The 14,071-nt window shown below is 41.6% G+C and overlaps 1 protein-coding gene across 13 annotated transcripts in view; it reads right to left on the minus strand.

The window, feature by feature from the left end:
* Positions 1-4,679, minus strand: part of LOC120519137 (gephyrin) — a 378,763-nt gene extending 374,084 nt beyond the window's left edge. For 4 of the 13 annotated variants that reach the window (XM_039742265.1, XM_039742264.1, XM_039742266.1 and 1 more), the window contains exon 1: positions 4,530-4,679. In XM_039742265.1, coding sequence (XP_039598199.1) covers positions 4,530-4,593 — 64 coding nt within the window. In that variant the 5' untranslated portion in view covers positions 4,594-4,679. The remainder of the gene's footprint in view (positions 1-4,529) is intronic. The other 9 variants (XM_039742267.1, XM_039742271.1, XM_039742270.1 and 6 more) reach the window with 3 other exon arrangements.
* Positions 4,680-14,071: the final 9,392 nt, after the last annotated feature.

The raw sequence follows: 14,071 nt of genomic DNA on the forward strand, positions 1-14,071 counted from the left end.
GGATAATAGACTATCTGTTGGGCAGACTGCAGTTTGTGAGACTCAAGGATTGTGTGAACACCACAAGGAACAGGCCTGTCACCTTTTCTCCTCACTCTGTACACCTCAGACTATAAATATAACACCAGGTCACGTCACTTACAGAAATTCTCAGATGATTCTGCACTTATGGTGTGTTTGAGATTGACAAGAGGAGTCAGGTGAAGAAGTCTGAGATTTGTCTGTAACTTAACATCAGCAAAACTAAGGAACTGCTAATAGGCTGCACCAAACAGCCTCCATGTCTGGTCACTATTCACTATTCAGTGTGTCGATGCAGATTACAACTACTTGGGGGTCCACATTAATGAAAGGCTGGACTGGTCTTGGAACAGAGAGGAACTATAAAAGAAAGGGAATTTGCTGGCTCTATTTCCATAGGAGACTCCATTCCTTTCACAAGGAAAGTGATATCCTTCACATCTTCTACAACTCTGTGATGGCTAGTGTGGTGTGCTGGGCTGGTAAAATTATTTCAAGAGAGGCCCACTGAATTAACAAGTTAATTAAAAGGGCAGGCTCCATTATAGGGCACCCTCTGGACCTCCAGGAGGTCGTAGTGGAGGAGTGAATGGAGACAAAACTGAGTGCCATTATTAACAATGCTATGTGTCCTCTCTGTGACACACTAACACTGAGGACTTTCAGCCAATTAATTATTCAGCAGAGGTGTGTCAAGAAACACAGCTGTGGCTCCTTTTATAACAGCAATATGCCTGTATAGTGCCTCACTGTGACTGGGACCACCAGATCAGGAGCTTTCTTCCATTTTAGTCGTTCTGGTGTGTGTTAAGGCCATAGTGTGAGTGTGTATAAACATTATTATATTTATATATTATCCTTCTGTAAAAAGACAAATTTCCCCAAGTGGGCAAACAACGATCTATCTATATATTAATCAACCAAAGCTCTGAACATAGGGGGCACCTGGGCAATACCACACTAGAACACTTCACCAAATCAACATGAACACAGCAAATGCAGCAAACCCCAGAATGTCAGACCCTCTCACCAGTGTGACCCATCATTCCATCCACACAATTCAAAATAACATCTGGTCTGAAGTCTGCAGTGCAAAACTGGAATCACGATTCAAAGCCCATTTTAAAGCACCCAGTCAAAATGACCAAACCTCTTTTGAAGAACGCCAATGTGAACATACACAGAAGGCAGAAGTTTAAGTTTGGCCCAAACCCCAAGAGTTGGCAATGCCACCCCAATAATCCTCCATGTGGCTCCATTCTATTCATGGAATGGGATCTGGTGCGCACAACTCTGCTGTTCACTAGTTATTATTATTCTTCTGTCAGTTAATCAGTTTCAATTTTATAAAGCACTCTAACACCAAACGTTCGGAATCAAGACACTTTTAGCGAGATCCCATATGCATAAGCCAACGTCATTATGCCCCATTGGCATTTTGCACTAAAAAAAAAAAGAATTTCCAATTTTGTACTTATCTATCATTTCACTTAAATATTTTATTCCAGTAACATGTACATAAAACATAAATGTACTTTATTATGAAAAAAAAAATCACAGGTTTCACACTGCCAATGACATCCACAAACAAGAAAGAGCTTACAAAAGACTCGAAAGGTTGAACTCATGTGGCTTTTTGTCTTTTCACATTTTTCATCTATAAGCATTTTTTGCAGCAAATGACCAACCTTTCAATGTATTGTTTTAAATTAAAAGAAAAACTTCATTTGAATTTTTGATTGGACTGATTTCTTTATCTTTCGGTTAAAGAAATGTGTACACTGTAATATAGCTCATCTATTGTACTGCAAAAGTAGCGTCTGAAATAGCTTTCAAGGCCAGCAGATTCCAAATCGGTTCATGTAAAAATGAAATTGATGTGCTGTTGCTAACAGGTAGTTGTGGAGGGTTATATGGAATGGTCACGTGAAGACATTAGAAAACCTAAAAGTTGTTGGGGTTCCAGCTGGGTCACCCCATTTAAGCACAAAAGAAAAACAGGTCGTGGTGCAAAACATCACAGAACAGAAGGCAACTCAAAACTGAGCTTAGCTAATGAGGAAAATAAAAAGCTGAAGAAACATGAGAAGATTAAAAATTAATGAAACACCATTACAAAAACGTCGAATAAAACATCTGATTTCAAGTGTGACAGAGAAGCCTTGAATGGTCCGACTGACATCACATCTGACTGACATCTCAATTAACTAAAAGCGACAGGCAAAATAAACTGGAGCAGGAAGGTCTCAACATGTGCTCTCCTGTCTTCTCAGAGTCTCCTTCCAACAAGACAAGGATCATCAAAGTTTTAAGAACACTGTAATGGAATCCTTGCAGCTGTGAAGCACTGTTTGGGCTAGTTTTAGAAAGCAGCATTATTAACACCAGAAAATGTTTTCTTTTTTTATTTTCTCACAAAGAAATATATGGTTTCTGTAGCAATCTATTAACCCATTTGCTTCACCTGCTTTGACTATTTCAGGGTTGCAGGGAAGAGAAGCCCATCCCAACAACCCTGAATGGCACACCAGTCCACTGCCACCACATCTTGCAAACCAAACAGACACGTCTTTGGAACCTTTATGTTGACTTATTTAGTTGACGCCTTTATCCAAGGTGACTTACAATATTTTTTGAGAGAAGCGATTGGATCTATTTATTTTGGATTTTCAGTTGAAGAAAAGGCAGGTGACATGACTTGCTCAATGTCACACAGTATCAGTAGCAGAAATGGGTAGTGCCTTTTATTATTCTTATATATCTATTTTCAACAGCTGCTTATCAAGAACAAGGTTGTATTTATTACTATTATTACCATTAAAAGAATCATGCCGTCATCCTAATCATCAGCATTTTGAAATCAAAGCACTAAAACAGGTGAAAGGATTAAACACATGAAGAAATTGAAGTCACTGGATTAGAATGATGGATCACAAAATGATGAAAATTAAACAGGCAGAATAAATCTCAATTCAGAAACCACGTCAGCGCTAAGGTCATCAGGGATTTGCGGTGATGTAAAGATGTTGGTGTTCTTAAAATATCTGAAAGGGGTTTGCTTAGACAAAATGCACCCTGTTTAAGAGAATAATAATGAAAGCGGCCCAGGGCTTTTTACACACATGCACACACTTCTGTGATCTGCCTTTTCACACTTTGTCAAGCCCTGTTTGTCATCGATAGTGAACTGCCTCCATGAAATGTCAGTGCACTGCGGACGGAGCAAACAAACTCCGATATTTCAAGGGTGAGCACCCTTTCTTAGCTCCCTTACGGTATATAAAGAGGTCGCTTTCTGCCCTTAGAAGGCGCTCGGACGCCACGGTTCTCAGCACCCCCTTCATGCACTATATGAAGGCACCGTGATTGATGTGCGATTCAGCACCAAAGGCTGAGGACAGCGCTCGAACTCAATGAAAACGGCAGGGGAGGGAAGTGGAAGAGGAAGAAGGGGGAGGGGAGGGATTCCCTCGTACATTTCCCAATTCTGCTGCTGTGCATCTCCACAGCTCCGCTTCGTGCAAAAATTCGTGACTGAAATAAGGAAAAAGAGAGCAGGGGAGCAGCAGCCTGACAAGCTAGTACTGCCGATAGTACCGATTCCCTAACGTTGACAGCATCCTCCGCAAGCCCGAAGAGGTGTTTTTTCAATTCCTATTTGTATTATTATTATGCAAATGTTTGTGTTATTTTTATTGTGGACCCTTTCAGCTCAAACTGTGATCCCTTAAAATCAAACGAGAAAATAACGATTCGATTTTTCTAAGAAGGAAAATCGCTTTAAAAAGAAAAAAATCAGAGCCTCGTTAAACATGTATCTTTCCGCGGAGGAATAGCACCGGCCGCCATCAAAGCCGAAAATGAGACGGGGAACCCAACGCGCAGAGCTGAAATGTGCAAGGCGATAATGCGTGAGTTATATCCTTTAGATTTGTAATGATGAAAATGCTTACGGCTTTACATGATACGGCTCAAGAGGCGGAGCTGTCCTGGTCCAACGGTTCTAAATCGGGCGAATGAGGTGCTCTCCCAGTGCACGAGAGCATCAGCAAAGAGGAAAGAGAAAATAAATAATAATAATTGGAAAGTCTAAAAACACGCATCATCATCAATATCATAAATATTATTACAAGTTATCATCAATAGCAACGAGTGCAAAAACTAGGAATGTCAAGAAGGTAAGAGTATAACCTACAAGAAGGTATAAATGACGACCAACGAACAAATAAGTAGGTTAAATCAAATAAATAAATAAATGGGCTCACTCTATCAGACAGTGCACCGTACAACCACAAACCTAAACCTGACCGTCGAGAAGCTGAAGAGACGACTACCAGCAGCTAGTGCGGCGGCCCGACTGCACTGGGATGACAGGGGGCTCTAAATCAAGCAGCACCGCAGCGAGCAGGCAAACATGCGCCGTCCGAACCGCAGGCAATATCAGCGCCTTGGCGTAGCCCCGCCGTCGGCTCACTGTCGCTCTCCGATCTCGTTTGTATCGCGCTTACCTGTAAGGACTCCTACTCGGATTTGGTGGTCGTGGTTTGTTAATATCATTCCTTCCGACGCCATGTTTAGCAGCGCTGTCACCGCACTGAGCAACAGGCAGCGGCGAGCACTAAGCTGCTCGAACTCGGGGGAGGGAACACGCGGGGAGGCGAGACATGAGTACCTGATTGCCGAAAGATCGAGAGGTGGCCGAAGCAAGAGCGCGCGCACGAGAAAGAGAGAGCGAGCGAAAGAACGAGCAAGAGCCCAGGCGCGCAGGGCTCCTGGGGTGTAAAATACGATTCATGTGATGCCGACCAACAAAAAGGAGCCAAGGCTGGAGAAGAGCCACGCGCAGCAGCTGCCTTTCTTTCCGGCGGTGTTCGATTTTCCACTTGAAAAGGGTGCATTAGCGTGACCTGCACAAAAGAACTTTCAAATATGCGTTTCTTTCAAATATGAGAGAGAAAGAGAGGGAGAGGGCAAGAGGGTCTTCTGGCGATGCATGATGGTGCTGGAATGAGCGGACATTAGAAGACTGCTAGCTAATCAGATGCATAAATAAATGGATATATAGATAACTAAATAGCAAAGGCACCACAGATAAGTAGGAAGGATGCTATATGATAGATAAATATGAAAGGCTCTATAAGATACTTGGATTCAATATGCTTAAATTACGGTACCTATGCATTTTACATATATTTAAATATATTAATAGATGACGGGGATGGACCTTTTCCTGGCCATAGGGCCCTATATGATGGAAGGGTAGGGGCAGACCACCTATTGGGGCTGTATACTCCTCCAATATACCAGGGGACAGCCTTCATTTGTAATACCCAGGGGGGCAGTCTGGGAGCTGCAGTCCCATTGGACATTGAATTCTGTAGGTGCCACCAAAAGAGTGCTGCAGAGAGCAGGTACTCCTACTTTGGGGGAGTTCCGCAAATGCTTCCTCCAAGCAATGTTGTGGCAGCAGTAAGTACTCCTGGGACTGACATAAAGGGAGCTGTTCGAGTCAGGAGGAAGTGGATAAGGCTTGACACTTTTTAATAGGTGCTTTCTCAAATTAAAAATAAGTTAATTTGAGCCTGGAACTGTTGTGCTGTTGTGGTGTAATTGTGTCCTGTGGTTTTGAGATATGGGTGGCACGGTGGTACAGTAGGTAGCACTGGTGCCTAGCAGTTAGGAGACCTGGATTCGCTTCCCGGGTCTTCCTTGCATGAAGTTTGCATGTTCTCCCAGTGTCTCCGTGGCTTCCTCCGGGTACATGCAGGTTAGGTGCATTGGCAATCCTAAATTGTCCCTAGTGTGTGCTTGGTGTGTGGGTGTGTGTGCTCCCTGTGTTGGACCGGCGCCCTGCCCGGGGTTTGATTCCTGCCTTGTGCCCTGTGTTGGCTGGGATTGGCTCCAGCAGATCCCCGTGACCCTGTAGTTAGGATATAGCAGGTTGGATAATGGATGGATGGATGGTTTTGAGATATATACAGTATATATAAATACTGCAGTGGGCTGGCACACTGCCCGGGGTTTGTTTCCTGCTTTGCGTCCTGTGTTGGCTGGGATTGGCTCCAGCAGACCTCCCTTGATCCTATAGTTAGGATATAGCGGGTTGGATAATGGATAGATGGATATCTATATATATAAAACAACATTTATTTATATAGCACATTTTCATACAAATAATGTAGCTGAAAGTGCTTTACATGATGAACAAAGAGAAAAAAGGCAAAATAAATAAGAATTAAAATAAGGTAACACTAATTAACATAGAATAAAAGTAAGGTCCGTTGGCCAGGGAGGACAGAAAAAACAAAAACAAACTCCAGACAGCTGGAGAAAAAAATAAAATTTGCAGGAGTTTCAGGCCACGAGACCCAGAGCCCTTCTAGGCATTCTACGCAACATAAATGACCTCAATCAGTCTTCATGGTATTCAGGGTTCTCATGGAAGAACTTGATGATGACGGTCATGTGGACTTCTGGCCTTTAATCCATCAATGTAGGGACATCAGGTGCTTTGATTAGGTGGTGGTGGCGCAGATCATATATATATATGCATGCGTGGTCGGGTGTGGAGGAAGGACAAAACTGAACAAAAGAGTGGAGTGGGGCAGAGGAGGGGGCAACAACTGACTCTACTTAGTATTTGCTTAAGAAGGTTGATTAAAGGAACTGCACCATATTAGTAAATTTACGTGCATTCGGGACTGTGTCTAGAGTTTGCGTCCCTGTGGTGCCCCCTTCAGGCCACATCTGGCCAAACTGAGTAACTGAGAAGAGCCTTGACCAGAGAAGTGACCAAGAACTCAATTATCACTTTAACAGAAGTTGAGAAGTTCTTTGATAAGAGAGGAAGAAACCTGTTGGAAGAAAGACCATCTCAACCCGACCCATTAAGTCTAATGCACTCTCTGTAGACCTCGACGATCAAATTGTGGCAAGGCATAGATCAAGGCAAGGGGATCAAACCATTTTTAAAGCTTTGAGTGTTTGGAAGAGCACAATGGCCTCAATAACTGTGAAATGGAAAAGGTTTGGAACCAGTCTGACTTTTCCAGGAGTTGACCAAACCTGGAAAGAAGGGCCTTGGGTCAAGGAGATTGCCAAGAACCCGATGTTCACTCTAACAGAGCTTCAGAAGTCCTCTGCTGAGGTGGGAGAACATGTTGGAAGGAAGATCATTTCAGTAGCACTTTGTCCATCAGGGGTTTATAGTTGAGTGGCTAGATGGAAGCCACTAGAGTAAAGGACTCAGAGAGCATGAGGAGAAATATTCTCTATTGTGATGAGATTACCACTCTTTGGACGGAACTCTAATCACAATGTCTGGCAAAGTCTTATCACCAAACTCGTCAACTGCCCAATATCATACCTATGATGGTGAAGCTTGGTGGTGGCAGCATCATGTTATGGTGTTTTAGGGACAGGGAGACTAGAAGGATAAATGCAGCCAAAAACAGAGAGGACCATGAAAAAACTATGCTCTAGAGTACACACCAGCTCAGACTGGAGTGATGGTTTATCTTTCAATGTGACAATGACCTGAAGCATACAGCCAAGACAATGCTGAAATGGCTTTGGGACAAGTCTTTGAGTGGCCAGACTTAAACCCCGTATAACAATGTGTGGAGAGACCTGAAGATGTCCACTTACAGACACTTCACATGCAATCTAATTAAGCTTGAAAGGATCTGTCAGGAAGAACTTGTGCAAAGCTTATAGAAACTTAGCAAAAATTCTCCAAGCTGTAACTGCTGCCAAAGGGGTTTTTGTGAAGTACAGAGTTAAGGCTCTGAATACCTCTATACTGAATACTTTCTGAATCCACTGTATGTGTGTATCTACACACACACACATATGCATACTCTTATGTGTATATATAGAGACAGAGAGTGAGAAAGCACTTAATCCACTCTGTACTGATATATCTTTTGTATAATTTCTTTTTTACCTCTTTTTTTCTCTCTGATGCCCCATTACACTCCTCTTCTACATCTTTGCCATCTTCTAGTAAGTTGTTGACATTGCTCACATTAAGCCTTTATTAAGATGTCTGTGTGTTTGCCATTTGTCTTTCGGTTTTTGATTTCAATGAGTATAATGCCATTCCCTCTGCAGTGCACTTGCAGTAATATAGAATGATAGAATAACTGAATTCATTATGGATTTGAATCCAAAGTGTATGGTTTACTATATAACCGTATTTTCCACCTTTTATGTAACATTTTTACCGATGTCATCCCACTTTTACGCCGCCACACTGAAACCAACTTTTCAGTGTTGTTGAGCAGGTGAAACTAAACGTGATCTGTCATTTAAGTAATTATGGCTGAAAATGATCACTTTGGATTGGTAACAAAAGAATGCAGGATACACCAGGGCTTAGTGCTTGAAATTAAGTTTAAACTTTTGTGTAATGCTGCCAAAGAAAATCATCAAAGTCTCTCATTGTGCTTAATATTTCTAAAGGCAACCACTCTGGCGTGATCACTGGCACGTTTAAAAGCGTGAAGTGATTTGTGCTTTTTTCTCATTTGCATCTGTAAGCTTGCACCATATTTCATCTTCAAAATACATTTTACATCTGCTTTATTATGCCACATCTTACCAATGAAACACTTTTTTGAACAATTTATGAACATTCCGCATGCAGACTTAATTCTCTAAAGCTGGTCTGAAAAAGATTCTTGCAGTTGTGTCCAAAAAATGAATCCCGACAAGCAGTAAATTTGATTAGATACATAACTGTTTAAATGTACAAAAATATAGCCATATTACAAGTTACAAGCTCAGATGTGGATTTTCAAACCTGGCCAATTCAATTTAACAGAGTTGGTAATAGGGCCAGAGTTTACATAAGCAACATTAGGTGCATGGCAGAATTTAGAAACCAGCCTGAAAGGGGTACCATTTCATGTCAGGGCCAATGTCACAGGTTGACAAAGAAACTGCTGTGTTTTACTGTATATTGGGCATGCACAACTACAGAATCACAAAAAAAAGATCTAAACATTTTTCAAAATATGATCAAAAGCCAGTTTAAACCATGCATCCATCCATTATCCAACCCGCTATATCCTACCTACATTGTCACGGGGGTCTGCTGGAACCAATCCCAGCCAACACAGGGCACAATGCAGGAAACAAACCCTGGGCAGGGCACCAGCCCATCATACAGTTTAAACCAATATGTAGTAAATCCCAAAATTTCAAATCATTCCTTAATAGATCTCCATGTCACCTCAGTGTTTTAGTTCTACAAACAGTCCAGGGGACAACAGAATCATGTTAGGCTCAAAGATCCTAACCCTCCCATTATTCCCCTGTACCCTCTTCCTACTTTACACAGATTTTCCAACAGCCAATTCAAATATTCTGAACCAATTTTCTAAATGTACAGTGGTACATCACTATGTTGCTTTAATTACTAGTTTATATTGTGGTGAGTGCCTGGGGCTGCTACCCATCTGGGACGCTCAGGAGGAGCAAAGGAGAGTTTGCGCCTCCACCAGACCACGAGGGGGTGACCGCCCTGGTTGCTTTGAGGACCATGGGTAGAGAGCTTGGAAGCTCAACCCTGTAGGGGCCTGTGGTCGCCACCAGGGGATGCCCAAATGCCTAGAGAACCCTGGACCTCAGCACTTCCGCCACACCTGGAAGTGCTGGGGGGAAGGGGATCGGGAACACCCGGAGTGCTTCCGGGTACACAGCCGGTGCTTCCGCCACACAGGGGCGTGTCAGCGGAAGGTTACTGGAGGACACCTGGAGCACATCTGGGTGGTTATGAAAGGAGCCGCCTCCCTTCATTCACGGCTGGAGTCGGGTGAGGAGAGGACAAGAGCTTGAAGGAGGGGAGTGGAGGCAGTCCGAAGAGAAAGGCAGAGAATGTGAGAGGCCTGGACTTTGGGGGAGTTTGGGGTTTTGGGGCACTTTGTAAATAGTTGGACTTGTAAATAAACGTGTGGGGGTGCTTAACAACATGTCTGCCTGTCTGTGTCCGGGGCTTAGTCCACAATATATATATATATATATATATATAAATATATATACAATATTTCATATATGCAAGAAATCAAACTATGAAAGCATAGCAATAAACAAAGCCGTTGATGATATCAACTGTATGTTAAAATTTACCCCGCCCACTGAAATCCCACCCTCATTTCCCCCAGCCACAACACTCATCCCACAGCCCAGTTCCAATTAAATGTGATGATTCATTATTGAGTTTATAATCTGCAAACTCCACTTTCAGTTGGCTTTTTACCCACACATTAAACATTAGTAAAGTGTCAGTTGTCAGTGTGTTTTTATTTTTTGTTCCTCTTGGTTTTCAGGGTTTCTATTTTTGCCTGTCCTAACAAATAATTGCCAAGTAAACACCTGTTTTTAACAGCCTTAGAAGTCATTCAACCAAAAAAAAGTGTTTATTGTAATTTCTAATTCAAGTTCTCTAAGGAAAGAAGCAAGAAACTTCAATAAAGGAACTAGTCTGTAACAAAAAGCACAAAAATGAAAAACAGTCACTTGCTTAAAACAGAAAGGATCCAATAACAGTTAATAAAGAATTTGTGGCGATTGCTCCATGTAATATCCTCCAATGTAAATCTGTGACTCTTCTATCTGTGGGTAGTTTATATAGCGCTCTCCATGTAGGGGTAGTAACAATCCTCACAATTAAAGCCTCCCTCCAGTGTGCGTCTGGTAAATTCTTTAATGCACAAAAATGTGACACTTTTACACACAAGTCATATAAAGTTTATTTTGCCCAGACAACTGAACAGTATCCTTCAGTGTTCATAATACACTAATTCATAATACTTTTCCAGATGAACCCACATAATTGTCAATATCTTTTTGAATGAAAACTTCAAAATTAAAAATCTCTTCTTCTCGTGCACAAAGCTCTCCTGATATATAAACTGCACAAACCACTATTTGTATCTGAAATACACTGTACTTAGAAGGCATACTGACCAGACCTCCAACTCAGAGCCAATGTCCTTTGCATTTTCCAGGCCTTTTTATCAGGATCAATTAAACAACTGACTTTAGTAATTCCCTTTTTAACCAGTAAGGAAATAAAAGTGTCTAATTCGAGCAGGGGACACTTTAGGGTTTTGCTCCAAATTAATGACTCCTCCAAAAACCAATTAAGAGAATCTGTACTTACACCAATCCTTCTTGTCTTTGACTGCCACATTAAAAGCATGATACAGTAAAACAGAGGTAGGACTGACAAAGCTGCCTCACTTGTATCAATCAGAAAAAGATGTCAATCAAAATTCAGAGTACCCACCAAACGGAAAAAAAATCTATAGGGTAGTGACTGTGGTACACAAAACCAATGCTGTAGTGTGAGAAGTTTAAAGGCCTCCACCCTGCAAAAAATATCTGCTAGTCCTTGACTACCTTCATCAACAGGGAGTTATAAGACGCTTCTCTTCACCCAATGCATTTTATACCGAAAGAAATCTAATAGAACCTTTCTATTTGATTCAGTAGAGAAACCGATGGATCAGCACACCAGAATTTGTGCCACAGCACTGAAGAAACCAGGTTTTCAATGACTAACACCCTTCCACAAAAAGAGAGAATAGAGAGTCTCCATTTTTGCAACTGCCTATGAACCTGATCTAACATTGCTGACCAGTTTTCATTGGCTGCACCGGAACTCCCCATATTTACATTATTTACATTTACATTACATATTTAAAAACCAACCTGCTCCAGCTCACCCTCCCCTGGATGTCCTGGAGGAGGAGTGCCCCACTCCCCAGTCAAGAAGGCACCATTTCTGGACCAGTTTACTCAACCTAAGGACACTCCTTCAAACACCATCAAACAGTAGTGCAGAGCAGTGACATCTTTGGCATCGGTTATAAGTACAAAGATATCAGCGAAGGCGATCACCATAAAAGACTCACAAGAGCAGCTGGGAATGTTCCCTGGAAGTTTGTCCTCAGCTGATGAAGAATTTGCTCAACAGAAAAAGAGAACAGTCGTCCACAAGGCAAATACCCCATGACACTGAGAAGGGAGAGCCTAAAACACCTTTAATTTTAAGAACACTAAATATATTTATGTATAAACATTTTGTAAAACCTAAAGAAAGGCCCAAATCCAAAGCCTCTAAAACCTAAAATAAATACTGATGATGGACCCTTTCAAAGGCTTTCTCCTGGGGCCTCATGTATAAATGGTGCGTAAGAACTTTTCCACGTTCAAATCGCGATGTATAAAACCTACACTTGGCGTAAAGCCACGCACTTTTCCACAGTACCTCATACCTTGTCGTACGCAAGTTCTCCGCTCGGTTTCGCAGACTGGCGGCATCCAGCGTCAAAGCAATGCTACTGTTCCTGTGTGGTTACACCTTATTTTCCTGACGTGCCTTTATAAATACACTGAAACTAACCGCATATTGTTTATTAGTGTAACGCATCTGATTGTAATTAACTTGTGACAATATAATGGTCCAGGGAACAGCCATAGTATTCCAAATACCATAACTGCTTTAGCGTTGTTACTCTCACTGCACCTTTTTCTTCTTCTTCTTCTTCTTCTTTCAGCTCCTCCCGTTAGGAGTTGCCACAGCGGATCATCTTTTTCCATATTACTCTCACTGCACCACTCGGAGTATTTATATCACTGTATCTGAGTGTGAATCACAGCAGCAGCTGATCGGAAAGAGAATTATCGGTATACAGCCTCAAGGAAACGCTGCTTCAGCCACGGCAAAACGTTTCAAAGCCTTTCCTGACCTCGCGGTTCAGAAACAGTTTCATCCCAAGAACTATAAACGCACTCAATCAATTGCTCCTTGTAGAACTGTTTGTACTTATAAGTACAATCACCTCACTGTAAACTTGCACTACAGTTATAATATCGCACAACCTGAGCCACTTTATAAAGCGCGTATTTACATATGATGACGATATCATTTTTAAGGTGAAATGCAGCAAAAACAGGTAAAACTTTAACTTCATTTAAATAATCTATATTCTTCACTGGGAGTGTCGTGAAGGATAGAATAATTAAACATGTACTACGAAGATATTTCAATGTTCCTTAAACATTTTGAAGAATCGGCGCTAAGCTTACAGATGGCTTAACTTCTATTACAGAGCTGATTGTGTGGTGATTGGGTATTTGGGGAAAGAAAAGCAAGGACTGCAGTGGCGGCTACCAATATATATTGAATATAAAACAGAAAGAGAAAATAACAACACAGCTAAAAACACAGCAACAAATTTCGGCAAAAGTTAAATTCTTGCGTCATGAGCACGAGGCGGCTATGCAGTGTCTACAACGGACGTGGCCATCCACCATGCATAAGCTACCTTACTGACATTGGCGGGCGAAGGAGCCACCGATTCTTCCTCTGTCCAGTGCCACCACAAGTCTAGAGCCGCCCCATGAGTACTGCTGCAATAAATTATTTCTTCTAAGGTCGCACACAATCACTGCGCCGTGAAACTCATGTTTAATAACGTGCTTTAACTCCTATCATCATAAAAATGATATCACGTATACATCTCAGTATTTTAGTTATTCAGAGAGCTGTAATATCATGAATGTAATGGATTCTGTGTCCAGTTGGAGGAAGAGAGCCGGTTTAAGAAGCAAGTAGTGATTCACACACACAGATCACATACGAGTACAAGATCAAATACAAAACAAAGCATTTAACATGCTACTTTAATTACGATGTGATTTGAGAAACTGGTTAATTAAACAATTTTAAGATGAAATTTATGATGTTCTACTTTAATGCCAAAATAAACTACGTGATTAAAATGGAAATGTCGAGATTGAAGTTGACATTTCGTGCTTTTTCCCCACTGTGTGCCTTTTTTTTCTGTACCCTAATAAGCTTTCATATGACACTCAGACAGTGGGCTACAACTTGCCTTTTCACGGCGACTTTGATATGTGACTTCTTTTTTATTTCCGGCACTGTGCGATTTTGTGAACGTGAGCTTTCAAGATTCTCCAACACACTATGTTACGGAAGCTCTGAACCGCACAGTGAAAAAAATTATGGGATAACCCT

This window comes from Polypterus senegalus, chromosome 18 (assembly GCF_016835505.1).
Source record: "Polypterus senegalus isolate Bchr_013 chromosome 18, ASM1683550v1, whole genome shotgun sequence".
Lineage (NCBI taxonomy): Eukaryota > Metazoa > Chordata > Cladistia > Polypteriformes > Polypteridae > Polypterus > Polypterus senegalus.